The sequence below is a fragment of the Paralichthys olivaceus genome, chromosome 2, assembly GCF_024713975.1.
Source record: "Paralichthys olivaceus isolate ysfri-2021 chromosome 2, ASM2471397v2, whole genome shotgun sequence".
NCBI lineage: Eukaryota > Metazoa > Chordata > Actinopteri > Pleuronectiformes > Paralichthyidae > Paralichthys > Paralichthys olivaceus.
The window spans coordinates 25180850-25206535 of record NC_091094.1 but is presented as its reverse complement, the minus strand read 5'-3'; the positions used below and the strand labels follow the sequence as shown (position 1 = coordinate 25206535).

At 39.9% G+C, this 25686-nt stretch overlaps 2 protein-coding genes across 4 annotated transcripts; both read left to right on the top strand.

Moving 5' to 3' along the window:
- The first annotated feature begins 2082 nt into the window (after positions 1-2082).
- On the top strand, positions 2083-5554 carry snrpe (small nuclear ribonucleoprotein polypeptide E). The gene is made up of 5 exons (XM_020086360.2): positions 2083-2311; positions 3261-3287; positions 3384-3446; positions 4061-4139; positions 5358-5554. Exons 1-5 carry the CDS (start codon positions 2258-2260, stop codon positions 5411-5413), a joined length of 279 nt encoding a protein of 92 aa, XP_019941919.1. The 5' UTR covers positions 2083-2257; the 3' UTR covers positions 5414-5554.
- A 441-nt stretch (positions 5555-5995) lies between these two features.
- Positions 5996-21229, top strand: cdc42 (cell division cycle 42). 3 transcript variants are annotated; one of them, XM_020086676.2, is made up of 6 exons: positions 5996-6319; positions 12646-12786; positions 13416-13488; positions 14197-14306; positions 14947-15144; positions 19424-21229. In XM_020086676.2, the coding sequence occupies exons 2-6, from the start codon at positions 12682-12684 to the stop codon at positions 19511-19513; spliced, it is 576 nt and encodes a 191-aa protein (XP_019942235.1). In that variant the 5' UTR covers positions 5996-6319; positions 12646-12681; the 3' UTR covers positions 19514-21229. The 3 variants fall into 3 exon arrangements, with proteins under 3 accessions (XP_019942235.1, XP_019942236.1, XP_069369311.1); XM_020086677.2 differs by lacking the exon at positions 19424-21229 and adding an exon at positions 16523-16749 and having other exon boundaries at positions 6180-6319; XM_069513210.1 differs by having other exon boundaries at positions 6315-6353.
- The last annotated feature ends 4457 nt before the right edge of the window (positions 21230-25686 follow it).

Sequence of the window (25686 nt, the reverse complement as noted above, 5' to 3'; positions counted from 1 at the left end):
TCCACCCGCTGAGTCTCGTCTGTCTGCAGCTGATAATTTACGTCACACTTTCTCTTCTAAGCAGGGGGAGAAGCCTGTGTTGTATGTTATTAATACCATTGTTAACTGCACACTCAAGGCTGGCCCCCCAGACTGAGCTCATCATGTTACAGGTATATTGTGCACAACAGATAAATTGACAATCCTTCTTTATATAATACCCTCTATAAATATCAGGGGGAATACCTTGGCCAGTTATGGTCAGACGCAGGCTGATTGTCATAATGTATCAATGGCATCAACAGACTAGAAGCAGGAGGTGTTTTTGACGGGGTTTTATGAAAGTTAAGATAAGGGGAGACTATTTCTAAAAGCTTATTCTAATATGTTGGAGATGCTAAGTCCCTGATGACGATCGAATGTTGATTTCTATTTATCTTCTGTAAATTTCAGCAAACACTTTTTCTGACAGAAATCCAGCGCAAGTGCTTGTGACGTTTGATGTGTCACAGCGCACTCTAGAGGCGAATAAGGGAATTAGTTTGGATATATAATTCAGCGACATCAAAAAATGAAACTTTGGACTTAAGAGAGAGATAAATGTTAATATCACAACTTGCCAACTTGTAATAAAAGTGATTATTAAAGTAATTTATCACCTCCATTCTGAATTAAAAAGATGAAGAGAGCTTTTGGTTCAAGGTGTTTGTTAAAGAATAAATCCTGAATTACTGCAATCCAAAGTAAGAGATTTGCACACACTTTGTAAATTTACAAAATAGCACGGGTCATGATAACTTATATTAGCAGTGTTCTTTTAACCTTAGGGTGTAACAGTTTCTTTCAATTGACGCTGGCGTTGATTTGTTTAGTTTTTTCCTTTTTTTCTCCTTTAGGTTTTTTACTTGTCACTGTGTTACTGAATTCTCTTATGTCATAGTGTTTCTTTCTCACTATATTGTCTTTTTGTCACTATTTCAGCCCATTTTCAATTATTTACTTTCCTTGAATTAACACATATTTTATAATCCCTATTTTATAATGACATATAATAGTATATGTCAATTGGAGGTATAAAGGATTTTACAAAAATTAAAACACTTAAAATATGCATATACAATAATTAATCACAAGTAAAATATCAGTAACCTGAACACTGCAGTAGGGTGAGCATGTGTTTAATCCTGTGATTCTGTGAAAGCTGCTACTTAAGATCCTTCCACACATCACTGTAAGTGGAGGTAAATGTGTCTTAATATTCACATTCTACGAGGACATCTAAAAGCTTTATGCTTATAATAATAATAATAAATGTATTTGTATAGCACTTATCTAAACAAAGTGCTTCACAAAAAAATTATAAAATCCATGGCTAGAAGAAAAATAAATTATAAAAAAAGGTATTCAAGTCGGTTAAATCTCTGGATAGATCAAAAGACACTTTAATTATTGGGGAGACCTTAGATCATTATAGGCTTATGAGCTCATCAATGCTTATTGTAGTTAATCCAATGCATTTGCAAAGCTGAATAATGAACTCTATATATACAGTATGTACAGTTATATAAAATATTTTGTGCCTGGGAATAAATTCTACATCTTGTCGTGTATTACTAATGAGTAATTGTGGAATGTGGGAGAAAAGAAAAAGAGCACTTGATGAAGAGAAACACATATAAATGGAAGAAAAGACTCCACCACACATCAGCAAAGTCAGGATGAAAGTGTCCAGCATGCAGTTAAGAAAGTAAAAGTAAAAAAGGGGGAACCATTTTTTCAACAGGGCAATGATCCAAACTATCATCTCCAACATCTGTGTGTGTATCTGACCACCCCTGGATTCGGACTTCAGACAGTTTACACGGTGCAGATAGGATGTACAGACAGCAACTGTAGGTCATGTGAAAAAACGAATGAAGTCTGTTTTTATGGTTGACCAATGTTGTACTCCCACACTGACTTACAGAAAGACTTGTTTAGTTTATAGTTTTGTTATTAACAGCCCATTAATGTTGATGTATTATTGTATTCTTATAGTATCTTGGTGTATTAAATGTACTGGACGTGCTGGAGCACTGTGTAGGTGCGGTAAAGACCTCCTACCTGTGGAGGCGCTCTATTGACGTCATGATACTTTTTAGTGGCACAGGCATTACACGCGGAAGGAAACGCGCCATTGAAGCGAATTCTCAACGTGAGTGTTTCGTTGAAGTACGTTTTTCTGAAAACGGTGCTAATTGTTTCTTTTTCTTCCCTCCGCTGGTATTTTTGTGGCGACATGGCGTACAGAGGACAGGGACAGAAGGTCCAGAAGGTGATGGTGCAGCCCATCGTATCCTTTTCATGGCGTCGAGCGACATCCGCGCCTGAACTGGGAAAATGTAGCAGCTAGGTTAGCCTTTTCTTGTTAGCTAGCCAGCTAGCCAATCATTTCCAAGCAAGGCGAAGGATTTAAGCCACTTCAACTCAAATGTTGTGAAACTAATACTCGGTTCGAGAAGCAGAAAGTGTTGTGAGCTGGGATATCTTTACTAACTGCTGTGTTTCTTTGTGTTCATTAACAGGACCAGCGTGGAGCTCTAGCCTTAGCACAGCCGAACTGGCTACAACAGTTCTCCTGTTTATATTGTGAAATCTATTGCATGATCATTCTCTCAGCTTATATGTGAGAACAGACTGTAATAACTTTCGGCTCATACATTACGTGGTTAGCTAACAGGACATATGGTAGAGCCGAAACAATAAAATACGTAATAAGCTAGAAAATGTACCTGTAAATGGAACGATTCATCATTGAGCTAAACATAAATGGTCATCTAATGCTTGAATACACTGTCTCTCTAATTATTAATGGAATAAGAACTATTGGCCGACATTTTACAGACCAAACAACTACCTGATCAGTTCAGAAACTCATCTGCAGGATGATGCCAACCTACCTTAGTTTCACTACAAACGATCCAAAGCAACTAATCTGTATCGTCCTTTGCGGAAACGTGCGCACTTTTCTGCAGCATGCTTCATTTAGCTTTCTTCAGAACAAAGTTTTAAGATACAACGGTTGTAACCTAAACTTTAATGAGCTAATTGTACCCCTTTATTATTAGCAATGAAAATAAGATTGAGTTTGAAAGTGTTGTCAGTACTGCTCATCACACTGTGTTCCTGAAAGCTCTGGTCAGGTGTGCAATCTGAATATTATCAGAACCAATGAATGCATAAACATTGTTTGTATTTGTGTCTGAATATAAACATTGAATTTCCTTAACTTCATGCACCAGAACCTTATTTTCAGGTATCTACAAAATGTAAGTATTAAGTCCAACAATTTTTTACAATCAATTATGATTTGTGTGTTTATATATTAAAATTGTATTCTTATACCTTGATCTTCCAATTCTCAGCGCTCACGGATCCAGGTCTGGTTGTATGAACAGGTGAACATGAGGATAGAGGGCTGTATTATTGTAAGTGGTCTGTTTGCTGGTTTTTTTGTTGTAGTTGTATTGAACTTGAATTTAAATTTCATTCACATGTAGCTAATTGACAAGATTGTGAGCCCTTGTCCAGTGTGAGATGGTTATAATCTGACAATGGGTGTACATTTGGTAAATGATACGAAACCTGCCAATAATGAGATGCTAAATGAAATACTGGCTAATAAGGAAAACCACTTGTGGAAGGGCTTGCTTCTGATATAAACAATGATCATTGAGGCATCTGTTTTCAAATCAACAACTAACTCATCTTTTCTTAAATTTCAATTTTCCTGAAGAGACTGAACACGTACAAATGAATGTTATATAAATTATAATAAATGCTGTGGGAAAACATGACTGTGCACAGAAAATTGTCCCAGCTTAATTTCAAGGCCACTTGATTTAACACAACCCAATGAAGGACATATATTTTAGTGTATGGTTGTATATTAGAGCAGTCATTAGAGGCTCAACTATTTAAAGTTGTTTACACTAGTTAGTCTCAGAAATATATGTAGTATTGAAGGGATTAGGTTAAAATGTTCTTGCATGGGTCCCATTGACGTTAATGGGTTTTCCTCACTATTCCTTTTCAATCGTAGGGTTTTGACGAGTACATGAACCTGGTTCTAGATGATTCTGAGGAAGTCCACATGAAGACTAAGAACAGAAAGCCACTGGGTAAGAGTACACCCTTTTTTTCAAGTCCCCCCTTTTTACACAATAATTCCTAAGACAAGCTAGCTGCACACAGCTATACAATGGAACAACAGTACAACACTTCAAGGTAGAGATCTATTGTGTGATTTTGAGAAGTGTAAAAAAATGTAATCATTATGAAACTATGGGGGAACTGTCAGCCTATTGGTGCGTTTTAGTCTGTTCACAGCAGCTGTAGGTGTCTGTAACGTGTGAAACTTGATGTTCCATTGTAAAATTGAACCCCATGTTATTTGAAATATTATTTTAAAGTATTGGTGTTTTCTTTTTTAACAGAGGCACATCTATTCCTTTATACATTAAAATGTTGTTGCCTAAAGCTTAGTTCTCACTACAGCTGACATTTTGCTGAGTTCGACTGCTTTTTGAGCTGGGTTAATATTTAGACGAACTGCAGCCAACCAGAGTGCAGGATGGGGTGACGCTAGTGAAGGTACATGAAGGAGTAATGTGGCCCCTGCCTTTTACATGTTGCTTTTATGCAAATGCAGTACTGTAGAAATTGATTTTGTACTAAACTAAGTTCCACTATACGCCACACAAAATCAAAATGTGAGTCTGTTTATTAGATATAAAGTTATTTCCCCTAAATTATGAAAATAAGTTTTGACAATTTTGTTTCACCTGACCTCTCCTCCAGCCTGTCGTGTGATTGTCTGAACAGGATGACACAGAAAAGCTGGAGGATCAGTCAGGTGTCTCTTTTGTGTTTTTGGAAGCTTGGTTTTGGGACCATTCTGGTGTTTCTCCTGAAGATAGTAGTGTAGTATGTAACTTCCTGTCGCCAGTAGGTTGTGTAGTAGGTGACAACAAGACTAGCCATCAAAAGATAGCATGCTGTTTAACGTGCACAGCCATCCATCAACTTTTAAAGTTGCGTTGTCTGAGCCTGGCATAAGGGTCAGTTAACAATTTTCTCAGCCTTGACAAAAGGACTGACATGTTAAATTGACATATAGGCCTCATTAGAGAATGACAGATTCCTCCTGTAAACCCACAAAAACAGTTTTGCTTATCATGCTGACTTCTTTGGTTGACTGTGAATTTTATTAAAACTGTAGATAAATTGTGTCTCATTTCATACTAACACAAGGAATAACTTGCCTCCCAATTTTTCTTTCCATCCATCGTCATCCTACTTTGATCCTCCTCCCTTGTTCCTCTGTCTGTGTCTCCCAGGGAGGATCATGTTGAAAGGAGACAACATTACCCTGCTGCAGAGTGTGTCCACCTAGGACAATGCAATCACCTACAATCCTAACTTTTGTCGGAAGAAATGTTTTTCCTAATTTTTTTTTTCTGTAAAAGATTGAGTGCATTTCTGTTAATGTAACTTCATGGATCCATTTTGAGAATAAAGTTTGTTTTTCTTACTACTTGTTGTTTGTATCTAAATTTACTCTGCTTTCAAACCCTCACAACAGTTGTTGGGTATTTAGTTAGTTGTACTACACTGTCATCTACTGGCAGACAACAGTATTACAATGCTCTTATGTAGGTCAAACTCACTCCCTGCTCCAAATCACATAACATTTACTTGATTTAGAATTCATATTTTGGATTTGCCACCTGTTTGGTTTTGTCATATGTTCTGTTGGTGGACAGTTACAAGTCTCTGTAGTTTTGGTGGAGTAGGATGCATGTTTAAAAGGTTAAAAAGATGAAAGCAGGTTTAATCAAATGGAGCAGAATTCAATCATGTTGTGCAATCATCTGTACAGGCTGTCCTGTGGTGTGTATTGCATTCACCAAGCAAATACATCATTTAGTATTGATTCAAAATAGATGTAGGGAAATTCCTTGTAGGGAAATTTCTTGTCTGAAACTTGTACAAAGTGAGCTGAACGTGATTGTTGACATTAAATACTGTACATACAGCACTATAGCTTGGGTTAAAGGTCACCTTTTCAGATGTTACAATCTCATGACTTTTAAGCTGTCGTACAGTCTTCAGGACTGGAACTCTACAGAACTACTGAGTTATTTATGGGCCTAATGAGACGGAAGCGGCCTGGTCGTAGTAAAATTATTAACGTAATTACGTAGGAGTTCAACACGCAACGTGTCCCTGTGCTGTTGACTGGGAAGCCCCTAGCACGGAGCTGCCAACGCCCGGCGTACAGACACAAACAGAGGAGACGGTAAGAAGCTAATGTCCGCTTCTCTTTCATTGAGGTGGTATTGTTGTCGCTTTTTCTTTTGAATCCTGTCAGCGTCATCTGAGCTGTACGTCTGTGGGACAGTAGTTGGAATTGACAGATTATATAAATATCATTCGGCCACAGCATCCGCTAAGGTTAGCTCAGCTAGCTAGCTAGCAAGCCGACTGGGGAGGATAGTTAGCAAAGCAGGCAGATAGTGGAGGCTAGCAAATCAATCTCAGCGAGTTGTAACAACCTGTAAATTACAATTATTATATAGGTCAGTTATTTATCCTCTAATATGTCCTCAAGTAAAGTCAGTCAATGGTTAAAGAAGCAGGTAGTTATTAGTTAGCTGTTAGCTGCTTAGCGAGCTCAGGAGTATCAAACGCCAGGTCATTAAATGTTCTCCTAATCGAAACCGAGTCTGGGGAATTGTGTTTGTACAGTTTGATGTTTGGTTCAAATATCATTGACTGTGTTTCAAGAGAGGAAGCTGGTAAGTTTAACGCGGGTTTAGACAACCGGCAGGAAATGAGGCCAGATTGAGGCCGGGGATATATGGCCGAAATACAGCAGCTCAGGCTAATGCATCCAAGCTAACGATGGCTTTTACTGGTCATCTCTGCGTGGTGGTCCTAAGTGTTGCAGTGGGTAAGCGTCGGTCGAACGTGCAGGATGATGATGGTCAGAAGTTTGTCACAGTGTCTGTACTCAAAGTTTTCATTAGTCGTAAACTGACCACGCTAATGTGACGTTCCATTTTCGGACAACTCTTATTATTTGGGTGGAAGTCAGACGAACATACTTGCGGGTTCTGTGATTTGCGATCTGCGTGTCGCTGGTTTTCTGGGAGATGATCTGTCTCAGATTAATGAGGGGGAAGCTTCGACCAATTGTTAAGGAAATGTTAAATCCGGTGTAATCGCAGGATGTTCGCTGTTAGGATGCACTAATGTGGGACTCTGGCTGGTACAAGTATTCAGCTCTACAGAGATGCACAGTGCTCCCATCTATTGAGTTTTGTTGTAAATGATTTTGCTAGATGTTAAACACAGTGTTCATTTCATGTTGGGATAAAAAGCCACATCAAGCTCGACGTTGGCAGCCTTCACCAGTGTTTAAGATGACCCACCCTCTCAGTGCTGGCTGCGTGGATTAAGTCTGGCAGCATTAATGCTGCTGCAGCCTCCCTCTGTTGACCACCTGCACACTGAGGTGCTTTGCTTTGAGTTTGTCAATTATTTCACAGTTGCACCCAAAATAAGTTTTTAGATTTTCTTCTGTCATATAGCAGAAAGAAATTAGTCATTACACTGTTGAATGAATGAAACGTGGATCACTGTGCAGTGATACGGTTGCCTCACAGTCCACAGTGGTAAAGATGTTGAAATGGTGCCTACGGCGTAGTTATCCATGATGTTGTTTATTAAAGGTTTTTAGCTTGAATCTCTTTCTCTAAACTTGAGATATTAAAATGACTATGTATTCACTTCATATCTCAGTATGTTGGGAAAACTCTGAATTGAGCACAGTATTCCAAAGATAACAGATCAACTCATTTCAATTAAGTTATTGATTATTCTGTTGCTTTTATAGTCCTCACCATATAAAATTGTCTTTTAAAATTTTTAGTAATATTATCATTGAACACAACAATACAAAGCTTGTGCACTTGTGTGTCCATTATCTTTGATATTCTACAAACATTCTTTTTGAAACGTCTGCATTGCAAATGCAGTTTTACTTTCCTGAACCAAAAAATGGTTGACACTGAACTGTACAGAATTCAGCTGCCAGACTCTTAAACCAGTATGTACAGGCATTTTTAGATTCTTTGGCAGAGGTCTTCTATCTGCTCTAGATCCTCAGCTGAGAAATAAAAGGGAGCAAGTGTTTGCTGTCATGACCCTGAAGCTTTGGAACAATCTGCCCAAGGAAATGAGACCTGTCTAACATACTTTTATCAAGACATGTTCATTTTCTTTTCAAAAGTACTTGTTCTTGTATTTTCTTTCATCAAATTGTTATTCTTCTCAACCTGATGATTTAAGGATTTGTCTGATCTGAAATCACATCAAGTTATTTAGCAGCTTTCTGTAAGGTTAATGTTCCTGTGTTACCAAATTACCATCCAAGTGTTTGCTAATCCATATTATCCTTTCAGTCATGCACTTGGCTGCAAAAATATACTGGCAATTTAATAAGTGATAGTTATATGCCTTGTGGAGTAGGGTAACACATTGCCAGAAGAGGCAGTTTCAATTTTCTTTCATACCACCTGCTCACAGGATGTAGTCCTTGTCGGTGATAGTTTCACCTGCTAGAGAGAAGTTAACTGGGATGTCCATGCTATTCGGTCCCCTTTCATTGTGGCTCATCTACAAACCAATAGAAGTCACTTTTACAGCAGTGGGGATGTAAACCCCCACCACTCTCACCTGTGAACAGTCACAGTTGGCAGTTGATATGATTTTTGTCTTGTGGTTAATACGATTAATAAATAGTTGTGACTGATATAGGCAGCAGTGCAAAATATTACATATAGACCTATCAGACATAATTCTAGCCTAGGTTGCAAAGGAATTCATGTTAAAGAAATTACTTTGTTCGATTTCTTGTGAGCACACATCACCTGTGCACTATTTATTTGTCAAACCACGATCACACTGAAAGATTTGGCGTCTGCAGTTTTGTCCCTCCTGCTTCTCTCAATGACACCCCCACCCCCACACATTGGTGCAGAGCTCTGCAGTGGCTTCGCGCTGACATACTGGAACTTGTGGAGCAGAAATGGGGGAATACTGTGGTGTGTTCCACATAATATGTGTTGACTCAAAATGCACACTGCACCAGGCAGCACTGCCATGTTCCAGACAGACTCAAGGTCAAGTTTTATGAAGGTGTTTTCACAACACAACAGGATAACCACAAGTGTGAATACAGATAATGATTTAATTAACTGACAGGTGCAGCCAGCTATTATTTCATCATATTTAATTATGGATTAATATGCGGGTAATTATTTTATTGTTTTATATGCAGAATACATGCTTCCAGCCCCAGGAAGTTTCACTACAATTCACACTTTAGGACACATGACTCACAGGGGGTACGGGGGTAGCACTTATACAACCCATAATGAAACGAAACCAACAGCAACCCTGCAAAAAATGCAGAATTTAACTGCAGAACAGACGTTTACAAAGAAGACAGGGCCAGTAAGGCTGGCTTGCAGAGGCTAATGCCTAATATTTTCTTCCAGAAGGAGTCATGTTATTGGAGCCAGACAAATCAGCGAAGGCTACGTCATTACCCAATGCACCACTCAGCAATCGGTTGTGAGTGTGTATGTAACTGTTTCCGTCATCTCTCTTCCTGCCTGTCCAGTCTAAAACGCAACCCAGGAGTTGTTAAGCTAAAATTGGACACGCAGTGTTTCCAAACTTCTTCAGCTCTCAAACTCTGTAGTAGTATGGATGCAAGGTGGTGAGCAATCCATGCTGAGTTGATGTGTTTTCAAATAAAAATGTAGCAGTGTCGATGTAGCCGAGATAAGAAAAGCAGCAGAAAACATGTATTACGTAAGACATTTTGCCTTGAAAGATTTCCAAAAAATATTATCATGGTAGTCGACTATTTATTTTCTCTTATTTATTACTTGACAAATCTTCTCAGCTTTAACTAAATTCCATGCTGCAACTTAAATTTTCGGTTTCTGGCTGTATGCTTGTTGGCTTACTGTCATGGCGTACAGGGACACTTGTGCAGAACACTGTCGTGTTGTCTAACAGGTAACCTGTCATGACCACAACACTGTTTGGATTCTAAAAATTGTCATGTAATGATTGTTTGGCTTCAGATTTTTAGGCTCAGTCTCAGCATCGGTGTGAGCTAGTGGTCTGACCACATCTTGCTAAAATGTGTTTTACAGAATGGTTTTGGGTTCAAATGTTCAGTTGTGAGGCGATATTTATAACCCAGGTGACTGTGCTTGTTTATGGTGACATCTTTATCAGAGGAGTGTATATACGTTTTGGTGATCAGACAAGGGTTACACTTAAATCTTATTTTCAAGTTTCTTCTGAAGTGATACCAGAACAGACATCCAGTTTTCTTCCACCCCTGCAGCATTCAGTTTTACACAATGTCACAAGACACCCCTGAAATGATTGTATACAAATGCTAGGTAATTTGGTTGTTGTGAGATTTTTGACAATGCCGTAATATATGTAAACATAAAGCCCAGTCAGACGAGGATCATGTGAGCCATTTTCCTTGCCATCTTTGTTGTTTCAGACAATTGCTGATTTGATTTTTAGTCTGTTTCATGGGAATTTTGTGGAAAGACAACCCCCATCTCTTGTCTTTTGATTTCCTAATACATTTAATTTTGTACAGTCACAAAATTTGCAGCATCTTTTCTTTGAAGTACATTGATAACATGTTATTTTCTATCTAAATGGTCTGTCTCCAGCTGTGGATCTGTTTGGCCCCTGGATTCCTTGAATTAAAAAATCTCATGCGGATGTCTGGACACTGCCATGTTTGTTTGATTGGGGAGTTGCACTTTTTCATTGGGTAGTTGACGTTATCTCCCCATAAATACAGCTGAACCCCTGTGTCAATTAGTTTTTACACAGATATGGGTTAAAAGCATTTTTAGATTTAGGTTTGTTCAAGGTTTTTTTGTAATTGTCAAGAAATTAAAGCAGCATGTGGCGTTGAGCTTCTCTGGTCTCCTTTTTTTTTAATTCTCCTTCCGTAAGTCCTGCTCACACAGTGTCAGTGTTGAACAATAAAGTTGTAATTTAGATCTAAGTGATGCTCAAATATACAAGGCTCTGATGGCTAGTCAGATACTTTATTAACCCCAAGGGAAATTTAGACATCCAGTTGGACACTAAACAGTCAATCAAAAGAATTAAAATGAGTGAAGAATAAGTCTGAGAGGAGTTGTACTGTCATGGCCTGGAGGATGAAAGACCTCGTCAGTCTGTCTGTTGAACAGGACTGAGAAAGCAGTCTGCCACTGAATGTACTCTGCCTTGTCAGGGGTTGGTCTGTATTGTTCATAATATCCAGCAGTTTGTTCAGGGTCCTTCTTTCTGCCCCTTATGAGGGATTCCAGCCCAGTGCCCACCAAAGAGCCACCTCTCCTCACCAGTCTGTCCAGCCGCGTAGCATCTCTCTACTCTGCCTCCCCAGCACACCAAAGCATAAAAGAGGATGCTCGTAACAGCTGACTGGTAAAACATCAGCAGCAGTTTCCTGCAGATGTTAAAGGACCCCAGCCTCCTCAGGAAACAGAGCCAGCTCTGCCCCTTTCTGTGCAGGGTGCCTGTGTTCACTTACCAGTCCAGTCTATCATCCAGCTGCAGTATGAGGTATTATTAGGTCCTGAACACCTCAACATCAGCCCCCTCAATGGAGACTGGATGCAGATGTGGCCGGGTCCTCCGGAAGTCCACGACAATTTCTTTGATCTTGGAGGTTCAGCTGTAGATGGTTCAACCTGCACATTTCAAAAGTTCTGCTACATATGACATGACTCTGAGCAGTGTTACAACTCAGAAGTGTAGGCGGTAAACAAAACAGGAGACAGAGAGCACAGTCCCCTGCAGTGTCCCAGTGCTACTGACATAGTCTCAGAGATGCAGTCCTTCAGCTTGACATACTGTGGTCTCTCTGTGAGGTAGTCAGTAATCCAAGTTACCGGGTTTGAGTCCAATCTCATCTCTGATGGCTTGTGTCAGTAGGAGAGGCTGGGTGGTATTGAAGGCACTGGAAAAATCAATAATAATCCTCAATGTGCCGCTCCCTTTGTCCAGGTGAGAGTAAGCCCTGTGTAGCAGAAAGAGTGAATGGTCTCTCTATAAATGGTCTGAATTCTTACAGTGCTTTTCTGGTATTGATGACCACTCAAAGCGTTTAATGTGCGCTTTCAAAGGTGATTTTACTCACTCAAACGTATCGATCATTATGTGTTGATCAGTGTTGACAATGTGGCGGTCATTTCAAACAAATTAACATTTAAACTATAGCCTTTATCTTAATAAGTGCTGTTACTTTCCCTCAAGTTCTGGGACTATCATACAGATGCTACATAATTCAGTTATAGTAATCAACCGCTTATAGTGAGTCGATGTGCAAATGCCAACCAAGCAGAATTTCATCCACTGTGATTCAGTGTTGTAAAACAAAGCTTAAAGGCCAAAGAGGCTGAACTCTGGGCAGCAGTTTTAATATTTGCTTATGGTGATTGTCTCTGCTCTCGGTGCCATTAACTAATGAAGTTTTGTCTCCTTTTTGTTTTTTTCTCCCAGATATTGAATGAGTAGCGAAGACTGTAAAACACAGCTATGCAGACCATTAAGTGTGTTGTCGTTGGGGACGGTGCTGTGGGTAAAACCTGCCTGCTCATCTCTTACACCACAAACAAGTTTCCCTCTGAATATGTACCTACGGTAAGTGAGTGCACGACTGTTACACTGATTAACAGGACTTCTACTGACGGTATGTAAATGTAAACGTGGTTCATCTTTTAGCCACTGCTGGCTCACAGTTGACATATGATTTCTATTCTACCTCTGTGCACAATTTACCAAGATTGATATACTTGCTAGAATAACTAAATGCCATTAGTTTTGAACAATAGAGAACAGGATGGTCAGTTTGAAACATGACTGGTGTCGGTTTGATGAACGCTGTGAACCAAATACTAAGTCTTAATTAATCTAATTGCTGGCTATTTGTGATGTTTAGAAAGGTTAGCCCAGCCTTTTAGCTAGTCAGACTTCCAGGTCATTTGCTGTTATTGAGCACTACAGTTCTTCTGAATACATAACAATAAATGTATCTTGTTTTTTTTGGTTGCCTTCAACATGCATCAAACCATAGTAAAATCTGTTTTGACCACCTGCAGCTGAAAATGCAGCTGTAGAGCCATTTTAACAATATGGAATGATGTTTTGCTTAGAATATATAAACTCATTCAGTGTTTCACTAACAACACCATGTTTCTCACAAAATGTATTTACACAATGCATAGATCATTTATAATAACTAACCCTTGGTTTTGGTGTGTGTGTTATAGGTCTTTGATAACTATGCTGTTACTGTAATGATTGGAGGCGAGCCCTACACTCTGGGCTTGTTTGATACAGCAGGTTTGTCTTTTATTTTTCCAACCATCACTTGTTTAAATTGGTTCATCCAGGTTCTCCTTTTTATGTAATTATTGTCTATTGAAGGGATAGTTCACCTAAAAATGAAAATTCACTCATTATCTACTCACCACTATGCTGATGGAGGGTTGGGTGAAGTGCCTGAGTCTACAAAACACTATTGAAGTTTCAGTGGTAAACAGCGTTGCAGCCAAATCCAATACAATTGGAGTAAATGGGGAGTCCTTCTTCAAACGAAATGAAACAAGGTCATCCACAACCGAATGTGGGTCTGGGGGAGGATATCAGAGGACATTTATGCTAAAAACATGGTGTGAATGACACAGTTTCGAGTCATTTGAGTGTTGGGGCTTATGTACACTTAGATGACACCACAGACGCAGCATGGAGGCATGTTTTTTTTTTTTTACGTTGAAGGACTCACCATTTACTTAAATTTTGGATTTAGCTGTAACACTGTTTACCCCTGATACTCCGTGTTTTGTGGACTCAAACATCCCTTAAGCCCCTGTCCTCATGCACTGTACAGTGAACTAAAAGGAAATGATGAATAAAAAGTATTTCTTTATATTTCATCCACAGACTAACATTTGTTCATGTCCAGTGTGATAGTTGCAAGTAGTTCTCACGCTTAGACGGAGGTGAGTCCTGTGGTTTGTAATTAAACATGTTTGGATGTGGTTTTTCCAGGTCAGGAAGACTACGACAGGTTACGACCTCTGAGTTATCCTCAGACAGATGTCTTCCTCGTCTGTTTCTCTGTTGTGTCTCCCTCCTCGTTTGAAAACGTTAAAGAAAAGGCAAGTGCAGCCCATCCTCCTTTTTTTCTTGCCACTGGAATTTTGTTCTTTTGAACTGTGAATTATAAAGTTTATTATTATCAGTAGTTCTTAAATCCTCTCATAAAAATATTTTTATATAGCAATCCCAGTTTGACATTGTGATGTGTATTTGTAGCTTTTGTTAGTGAGTAATATCACAAATGTTTTCATTATACTTCAGTAGTATTGCAAACTTTATTGATTTGTAGATCAATTTTCAAACATCAATCTAAACTCAGTCAACCATACTGACAAAATGAAAAGGTTTTTCGTTTTATTCCAGGGGCTATTGAGATTTTTGTGGTTATATACAACGAGAACAAACACAGCATTTGAATACTGATTCAGTTACTATCGTAACAGCAAGCATTCTGGTCGGCAAGTGTATTGTTCTCCTTAGTCTTGGACACGATCAGAGGCTCATAAGGTTTGTTGAATGAGAAGAAATAATTCTCTTAACTTTTTTTGAGTTGCTTAAATTATTCTGTCCAGTACACATGATATCCAAAATGGATATTAAGGTCTGGTAGATAATCTGGAGGACAACTCAGAAAAAGGGCAGCAGTTGGTCTGATAATCTGATGTTAAAAGCATGTGTGCATGTTGTGTTTTTATTCAGTGGGTTCCAGAGATCACCCATCACTGTCCAAAGACCCCCTTCCTCCTAGTTGGGACGCAGATTGACTTGCGGGATGACCCCTCAACTATAGAGAAGCTGGCCAAGAACAAGCAGAAGCCCATCACCCCGGAGACAGCTGAGAAGCTGGCGAGAGACCTCAAGGCTGTGAAATATGTGGAGTGCTCAGCCCTCACACAGGTAATACACAGTAACTATGTACATATACACAATTCTCATACACTCCATTCACACCAAATAAGAAAGTGGAGGAAAGAGGAACCTGTCCACATATCCCCCTGGCCTGTGCACGCTGTGGTTGGTTTATTTTGCATGTTCTATGTTGTGAATTCAGCGATGTTACATATTCATATAACTTAGATACCTTCCCTGTACAGAGGGCCTGCCACCCACAACCAGAGTGGAATGTGTGCTGGTCAACAAATAATATTAAAACATCAATAACTCAATGACAAATGATGTCATTTTTTCTTTCGAAGGTAAAATATCTTGTAATGTGAAGTGCTGCTTTAGATGAAGTTAAAGAGATAACTTTGAGTAATCGGAAAGTGGATGTGCAGACAAGCCTACTGCTAGTGTCTTCAGTAGCATGTAACATTTAGTTTAATGTTTTTAATGAGAGTTATAATGTCTAGTGTGTGAAAGGAATTACTATAAAATCGAGATTATTTTGCTCACAATCACATAATGTGGTATCTTAGTTCTTATAACTTGAATTGAATGGACTAATTTAACCCATTGAGGCTAGATGAGACGTGTCTCTTCCACCATGTCATCGTTTGACAAGTGACTTATGAAATACATTGTGATTCCCTGATCATCATTTGTTTGTTAGAGCCCTTACCTTTCTGAAAAGTTTTTTTGAAGTTGCGTTTCAGACAGTGGCTGCTGAAGTGACACAAGCAAGATTAATTTCAATGATAAAAACAATGAAAATTACAATGAAGATGATTCAGACACAGACTGTTGACCAAGACTCAATTGGTAAGAGACATGTTTAGTCTGTCAGCTCTTCGGAAAACCCTTTATAGGTTTTAGGTGAATGTTTTCCAACAATGCTTAGACTTTAGAGGGTGTCTTTAATCTGCGCCTCAGGTTTTAATAGGTTAACTCTTGTACTTGATGGCATACTTGATGGCGTTGATGCATAGAGACTCTAAGTAGGGAATGATGGGAACACGACTCAAATGATAAGATGAGTTGCACCTTACTAACTCACTCACACAGAGAACAATAGTGTTGATGGAGCCCCCCCCCCAACTCCCTGCTCCTTCCTTCCTCCACCCCTCCCCTGGCACTACTGTTGCATAGCTGCTGATGTCATTTCCTGTTTCCTGTCTGGGATCTCAGCATTTGGTCCACACCTCACATTCAGCCCGCTATTGCACTTACGCCTTCATCTTTGTGCTTCTCCTTCACACAGTGGTTATGTATCTCTTACACCTCTCTGTGTTTGCTCCTCCTTCTGCCATGTTCCTCTTCTCCTCTCTTCCACCTACCCCTTTCTGTGTTTTCTCCGCTAACTGTGCTGTTGTTCTCTTCCTTTCTCCTGTCGTAGCGAGGGCTGAAGAATGTATTTGACGAAGCTATCCTAGCTGCCCTTGAGCCACCTGAGACGCAGGGAAAAGGGAAATGCTGTATATTTTAAACTCTGCCACTTCTCTTATGACTGCTCTTATTCTCTCATTCCTTTCCCCCATCTCTCTCCTTTCTTCTCCTCTCCTCATTCTATCTCTTTACATGTGCTGCTTTTTAAACCCAGTCTCAATCTCAGACATCTAACCAGTCCATCATACTGATATTAGTCTTATCCCCGCCACTAACTACAACTAATCTGTGTTCTGGACTCATTCACTCTACTGCCTTTTTATTCACTTTAGTGACTTGTTGCCTAACCTCTAACTGCTGACATTTAGTTTGTTTACTGTGGTAATTAACTTCAAGTCTTATTTCTGGAGTGGTTTATGTCCACTTTATTTAAATTGTAAATCTTCTAGCATTTTTAGTTTTCCTTCTTTGGCCCGGTACTTCGTTTATGTGGCCACTGGCCAGCAGTACAACTTTATCTTACAGAGGATGCAGGATGTAATTTGGGATGTAGCCATTGTTTTAGTTTCTCTCCCTTCTGTCCTGGAGTAGTAGTGAATGTGGGGGGGGTTCAGACCACAGCGAGGGGCAGTGGCTTCACATAGAAAACAATCTAAAGACTAAACAGATCTTCCATTTCTAATGCTAATGTATTTTTTGTACTACTGTTGATGTGATGATTAAACAGAGCGTAAGAGTATGACTATGTTACATATATGGTGCTTTCAGAAATTTCACACCCTGTCACTGTTGCAGCTTTATGATAAAAAATAAAAAAAACATCCCCTTATCAATTTACATTTAATTCACTATAACAAAGCAAAACTGAAATATCACATTGATAGGAGTATTCAGATGCTTTGCTATTACTTGAAATTTAGGTCAGACACCTTCTATTTCCTTAGATGTTTCTACACCTTGAATGAAAATACCTTAAATAGGAATGAATATAAATGATTGACTAAGGGTTTTGAAAAACTCTCACTGTCTACACAAGGCCTAACTGCTGATGAAGCATATCCGAGTAAAAGCCAAACCATGAAGTTGATTGTGTCAAGGCACAGATCTGGGTTAAACTACAAAAACACTTTCTGCTGCATTCATAGTTATTTCCTAAGAGCCTCAGTGTCCTCCACCCACTCTTAAATTGAAGAGGTTTGGATTAAAAAGGATTAAGACAAATTTAGAGATTGAGAGATAATAGTCTTGGTAAGAGAGGTGACCAAGAACCTGATGGTCACTCTGGATGTGCTCCAGAGATCCTGTGACAAGTAAAGAAATACGTATAGGACAAGCATCACTGTTGCACTCAATCTTGGCTTCATGGTAGAGTGGTCACACATCAGCCTCTCCATACTGAGAGACACATGAAAGCACCCAAAGGACAGAGAATGGTCCAAAACCATCCTAATGGTGAAGCATGGTGGTCGCAGCATCAGATTGTGTAGTTGTTTTTTTCCCCTACAGAATCGGTGTTAAGTGAAAAAGTAAATATCCTTAAAGATATTTAAGGAGATATCCTTAAAGTAAACCTGGTCCAGAGACTGAGCTGAAAGTCCACCTTCCCATCAGCGAACGCCTGGATTTATATCCCAATCAACATCTTTGCAAAGTACTAGAGGCTTGAGGCTGTATTCGCTGCCAAAAGCGCTTCAATTTAACACTGAATTATGGACCTAAATATTTCAGTGTGATATTTGAGCTTTTCATTTTAAAACATTTTAAACAATCGAAGCATAGGGCTGCAACTTAAAAATGTGAAAATAGTAATGGGTTTCTAAATACTTTGTGAATGCACGGTAGGACGTTTAAATGCTAATGTCAGATAGAGTGTGTTTGGCCATTTTGTCATTATAACCACGAGATGATATCTTGTCCTTTTTGGTACTATAATACTATTGATTTGGTTCATTTTCAAGCTACGCTTCAAGTTTCTTTTAAATTGTAATCTAAATAACATGGTTTGACTTATTTGGCCCAATGCTCTCTATACACGACGCCACCAGCTTTGGTGCATATCCTGCTGTGTTGGAAGTCCAGATAATATAAAAGCTATGATTGTGTGAAATGACCTGTGTAACAAATTAATAAAGGACAGATGAACTTGCTCTCTTCTCTGTGGCTCCCTTCTTTTTCCAGTGCTTTGTCAGAGAAGAATTTAACAGCGAGTTGAGCCAGGCTGAGGGGCTTACTGGTTTACTGGTTTATTGCATAGTGCAGCATTGTGTCGGAGCAGCTCTGGTTACTTCACATGACTGAGCTCATGGTGAAAGCCGCTCTGCTCAGGGGCAAAAGGAGAGAAAAAACATTCACAGTTAAGTTTTTTTACTTGTATATTTTCTGTCGGTCTGGATGTGTTCCTGCTGGGTATTAGTCATCAGTATTAATCTGAAGAATAGAGCCAGGGGGGAAACACAGGAGGTGTGGAATAAAAAGGCCACTCCGTGTGTGTTGTGTGTGTGTGTGTGTGTGTGTGTGTGTGTATGTGTTGCTGGGGCATCAGGGACTGAGTTGTGTTTTTCCTCCACTTTCTTGGTTGATTTCAGCTCCACTTACACATGCATGTGATATGTTGTTGACACTTTATCCCTGACCCGTCTCTCACAAATTACTGAAACAACAAAAAGGTGTTTGTCATTTATTTGCATTATTGTTTAATTTTTTTTTGTCCCCAGCAGGTCTTGCATCGTGTTTATGAAACCCCAATACATGATGTTCAGTGACTCTTCTGTTTTCACCTGGTTATTCTGCCTCTGTTCAAGCTGATCGCGTGCTCAGCCTTTCTTTAGTTGACCTTTTTGTGTGCCTGTGTGTGTGCTTGTTTGCGATGCCCCCTCACTGAGCCCGTGTGTTTGTGTGTTTGTGTTCACAGAAAGGCCTAAAGAATGTGTTTGATGAGGCGATATTGGCTGCATTGGAGCCCCCAGAGCCCAAGAAGAAACGCAAATGTGTGCTGCTATGAGAGGCTCCTACCTTTTTAAAGGGCACTCACACATACAACACATCCACACATCCTTAAGAACATACACACGCACACACACACACACACACACACACCCCTGCCCCCCAAACCCCTTTCCCTTGCTCTACTAAAGCTGGTTGACAGCATTGTCCTCCACAAGAAGGAAAACCGCTCACCAAGTTTCTGATAATTCTCTGCAATAATAAGAATAAGCCTCACCCGAGGTCTGAGTTCGGACAGACGATGAACCTAACCTTGCGAATAGGCCGCTGTGGGCTCCCAGCAGAAGGTGATCCAGATACCAAGCTTACACCCAAGTAGAATTCACTCTCAAGCTTTTTATAGATTGATTTTAATTCAGTCAGTGTTGTGGCCTCATCAATTTTAAGAGGCCCAGCCTTTTAGTTGTCCTCCGCCACTGTAAAGCCTCTATAGATATAAGCCCCACCCAGCCAACTGATTGGAGGCTGCTCATACTGCTGGTCATCCTGCCCCCCCACCCCTACCCCCCTTGACGAGCACACTCATCGCCTGACCCCTATGTTACTCAAGGAATTGCAAACAGAGTAGTTTAATTTGCCAACACCCTCCCTCCTCCCGAAACACACGACAAGTCGAGATATATTTATTTCATGTTCCAGATAGACGCACTCTGAACCACTAAAGAAACTGTGTAGGTCTGATAGGACTCATTCATTCAAGCAGTCAGGCTAAAACTCCTCACAGCTCTCTCTCAATGAGGAAGTCGAACAGGTTAATATCGCCATCGGCCATTCAGTCCTCTCCGTGCAGTCCATTTGGAGTGTGGTAATCACTTGAGCTAAAGGCATCCAGTAGTAATGGGTCTGCTAGTTGACCACAGGAATTGGCCTTTTAGATGCAGGGAACTTAAACAGTGTTAGCAGAACAAGCGGTGTGTTCTTCATGTGTTGCCAGGGACCAAGGAAGAGTAAAGCAGGACGCTGTTTGAACACCGTCATCACCTCACACTTAGAATGGGTACAGCAGAGACATCTGGGTAAAAACTACCGTTTCTTGGCTGAAGTTCCATATGTAGACGACTTACAAATGAAGACTAATTTCCACCAGATTTCTGTGCCAGGTCAGAATTTGGTGCCTTCCTGCAGTGTGTTGTTGTATCCAGGCCGAGTGTCTGCGGTGTGAAGGGCTGTCCAGTCTGCCGTACCCATTCAAAGTGTGCTGCGCTGCATGTAGCTGAACCTTGGTCTCTGTTCTAAATGATAGGTTTAACAGATGTAATTATAATGTAAGCTGGCAGACGATGTTGATGTAGGCTCCAGGTGTTTTTACCAAAATCTTTTTTTTTTTTCTTCATTTTTTCTTTTTGTGCTGTTTTTTTATTTTATATATATAAATATATTAAAAAAAGGTTACTTTCACTCCTTTTACATTTAGGGGTCGGAACTCATCTGAACTCTTACCTGCCAGTTTATACCAAGGAAACCACTTGATTGGTTTAGTTGAATGAAAACCTCCAATGGCAGAGAGACTGTTTGATAAAGATTATTTGTGATTGGTTGGTTCTTGTTTTTCTTTACTGGTGGCTTAGAGTTGGGTTGACGTCCAGCCCAAGTCAATATAATTATTATAACCTGTTGTTGTTTTGGTGCAAAACCAAATGCTTTGTCTAAAGTCTTTGTTCTTTGTATATGCATTCTTTTCAAAAATATTAAACTTATACCTTAATTGCCTTTACCACTTTTCCCCTTGGTTTTTATTTGTGTATTATGAAAAAACCCACTCATCACCGATCAGTCTACATGATTTAAAAAGTTATTTCTGTATATTAGCTTACTTCTAATATTTCAATGGCATCAAGTAACAAGTGATTTTATTTCACCCTCAACACAGGAGACGTTATCCTCTGTCAGCTTGTAACAATACCAAAGGTAGCACATGCAAATACCGTAGGTGGAACTATACTTCAAAGTCTTTAGAATGCTGTGTGTACATATATCTGGTTTTCTCTCAGTAATACGACTGATGTTGATATCAGTTCAGTTCTGAGTGGCAGTTTTCACCATCAATGTTGGAGACCCAACAGTTGAATGATGTCATGACATGTGTGGCCAGTAGGAGGTGCTGTACAACCAAACATCACCAGCTGTGCACGTGTTTAACAGTGAAGCTGATGCTGTGATGCCATTGACACACACCCCTATATATGTGTGTGTGTGTGTGTGTGTATATACACATGTGTTTGTGTGTATATGTGTATACACACACACACACTGAAGCAAAACAAATGTAGGAAGATGCACAAATAAAATATGTGGAAGAATCTAAATATTAAGTTTCAAAATATTGTTTGAATTGTTGTTATTCAAACATCATCCTGAATTAACAACCCTCAAAACTGTTTGCTGCATGTTTTATACTCTCGGATGGGCGAGAATAAAGAGAATTACTTAAGCTTGACAACTGCTTTTTAGCCTGAATTAGTCAAGAGTGGGGTCCAGACAACTTGTGATCAATAATCACTTTTTTAATTACATGCACTGTTTATAAAGAGGTTTATTCTGTAACATTCTGATAGGTAATGATGATTTTCCACATCAGAACTACTCATGATGATTTTTTTTGTCACACTTCAGTTTGGAGGGGATTATAGGATCCACCATTCATGAAGCTTAACCAGTTCACTCTGGGACAGGTCACCCACTAATTAACCATGTACACGATCTGGTCTAATTACAGCAGGATGCATTTAACAGAGGTCAGCATGGAGTTTACTGAGTTCACTCAACATCACATTGAGATGAATGATCATGACCAAGTCCAATGCAGTTGTTAGTCTGATGCATTAATGCGTTTCACTGTAATCCCAAATACATGCAAAAGTTTCTTCCGGCTGCAAAAGGAAAACAATTTATTTTGAAATGCTTTTACAAAATTATCAGTGTGAACATGGAGGTTCATTTTGTCATTCAGTCGCATTTGTACGTGAAGACCACGTTTGAAGACTGTTACCGACCTTTTCTTCAGTAGGGGTAAAGAGAACTACACATTTAGTCTTTCACATTCTGTTTTGTTTGAATAGGTGATCTGTTGAGTGGAGTTAATGAAAAGTAGATTGTGGGTCGACTTGAGTTAAGCAAGCAGATACTGTATAAGGAGCTGTACTGTATTTGTGAAAATGATAAACTCAACATCCTCAGATAAGTCAACATGAAGTTGTATGTGTAGTGTTGTTTCAATGGAAGCAACAACATTGTTAGTAACAAATTAATTTTTTTCCATCCATCCATCCATAGTGCTTATCTTTTGAGGGGGACAGGGGAACTGGAGCCAATCAGCTGATATTGGACAGGTCGCCAGCACATACCCAACCTACTAGAGACAACATTCACACCCACAAACAATTTAGAGTCTCCAATTAACCTATCAGCATGTCTTTGGACTGGTAGGGAGGCGGAGCAAGAGGAAACCCACAAATTGTTGACCAGTATTTAAAAATGTTAAAACCAATACCTGTAATTCTCTGTAATGACATCATCAGAGCCAAAGATTATATTGCCATTTGTGACTTGAGTTTCCTGAACACATGACATGTAACATCAAGGCTCTGCTAGTTTGTCTGGTGGTAATTGATGAAAAAGATCAGAGCACTTTGCTGCTTCTTGAGAGCAATGCTCATCTTTTAGTTTTCATCATATATGTTTGAAGTCTGTATGTGATTTACTGTATGAGTAAGTCGTTGTGTAAAAATACATATCAGAGGCAAAACTATACAGCACTGAAAATAGGTTCCTCCATTAATGTATTATTGTGTGTAGACAGCTTGGATTTGTTGCTCAGCCTCCACTTGTCTCTCAGACCTGCAGTAATGTTGGTGCTGAGAGATCAGTATCTCTTTCACACCTCTTACACACATGTCCAGGAATTCCTCAAACGGCAAATAAATGAGGGTGATACCCCAGTTTTGGTGACCTGGAGCATCTGCCCCCCCACCACCCCCACCCCTCCGCCACCCTCATCCACCCTCATCCACCCCTGTGAGGCGTTCACACATTCCCTGCGTTTCTCGAGTGCTGTCTGTCAGCGCCTTCTTGTGCTAAAGAGACGCTGACAGCCATTAATTATCACACAGGCTGAACGAAGGGCATTCCTCTCTGCTGAAATATTGGTGTACACACACACACACACACGCCACAGATGCTCCTTAGCCCTCTACACACACAAATGCAGAGAGACACCACCTGGCCTCCATTGGTCTTCATCATGTTTGACAAATGTGTCTAAATGTTTTGTCCTCTGGGGTCGACCAATCACCTTCGAGCCCGGTGGAGCGTCTTTTCTGGGTGGAAGTGAGCAGGCAGAAGTGGGGATGTAATGACCAGGCAATGCACCAAGACATTTGAGAAACCTGGAACACACACGTGCACACACACATAAGGCAACTCTCCACATGCATAGTGTGTGTGTGTGTGCTGCACCCATTTTTAGGAGACAATTTTATGATGATCTGCACAGATACCGACTTGTGATGAAAAGCACGCTGAGGATTTTAGCAGTTTATCAGAGCTCAGCACTAAATCAGTATTCAGACATCTCATCTACACAGTGCGGGGGCCATGCAACTATGCGTGTGTGTGTGTCTGTGTGTGTGTGCGTGTGTGTGCATGAAAGTAAATCATTGCTGGCTGAAGCGAGGACACAGCCTGCTTAGCCGTGCCGGTGCTGAACCTTTGACAGTCTCTGCTGTTCCAGTGTCCAGAGCTCCTGCCAACACATGGAACACAATGTGGTTTTCATGTAGATGTTGGCTGTGGTGTAGAGGTGCAGGCTTGGCCCGCTCAGCCCGGGCTAAATGCTCTCCAGCAGGTAGGAGGAGGGGCCGCACTGAGAGAAAACAGAGAGGGGCCACCTTTATTTTTAACTAGGCCGTAATGTAAATCAGGGGGAAAGTATCTCTCAGCTACAACATGGCTGTAGCTGTGTTTGTAGGTAAATGAGCAGCTCCAGGCTTATATTTCAAACAGTAACGGACATTAAGCTTTAAATCAAATGATTTGTTATTATTACCATTTATCTGGTGTTGATTGTGACTGGTTCGTAATCATTCAGTTTTCACTGATGCCACAAGGCACATTACTGACTGTCACTCAGGAACATAAACTTCTTTATGTTTCATGAATTATTGTGTTTGACTGAAGTTGTTCAATGTGCAACCTTAATGTTGCAGATGAAATATTTAAATATTTCACTTGGCCCATCCATCTGTTTTTTTATCTTTCACCCATGCATTCATTCGTCTAATTCTTCTTTTTTATGATTCTCTCTTCTTAGAATATAATTTGATCTACTTTTGGTCATTATTGCTGCTGCTGTCTAGAGATCCGAACATCGTGATGTAGTTTTGTGTTCTAAAACAGTGGTGTGTGTGTGTGTGTGTGTGTGTGTGTGTGTGTGTGTGTGTGTGTGTGTGTGTGTGTGCGTGTGTGCAAGTACATGTCTGATGCTACCACTGGTCACTGCAAGGATTATTTTGACACGGCAGATTGCTGTTGGCTATTAGATACATGTAACACACACGCTCCAACCCCTGTCACCCACATACACACACCTGAAGATGTGTGCGTATTTAGGTGTGTGTGTGCCAGCCAGGTGTTGAGGGAAAGTTCTCTGAGTTTAGTCGAAATCTCCCTGAGGACAGATGCATCGCTCTTAGCACTGTAGAGAGAGAGAGAGAGAGAGAGGTAAGCTCAGAATGATCCTCCATACCAGCATCCACAGATGAAGCTGTGGCAGCTAAAGCCCTCATCAACAGCCTGATCCTCTACGTGTGTGTGGGAGTTGTGTGTTGTCACTTTCACTTCTTATCTGATCTGTCCATGCTGGGATAAAATGTAGCCTGAGTGTTAGCCACAGTCCAACACTCTGTCACTGCGTCTGTATGGACCAAGGTTATTATAGTTTTGAAATTTTCATTAGTTTTTATTTTTATTTAGTTTTTCAGTTTGCTTGTTTATTTCAGTTTAGTTTGAGTTAGTTCAACAAGTGATTTTGTAGTTTTAGTTTAGTTTTTATTTTGAGGAATTGACTAGTTTCAGTTTAGTTTTTATTTAGTTTTAGTCTTAGTTTTTCCAGGTATTAAGAGAAAGCTTCGACTTGTAGAAGCTGAAAAAGGATGAAACAATGTGTGACACCAA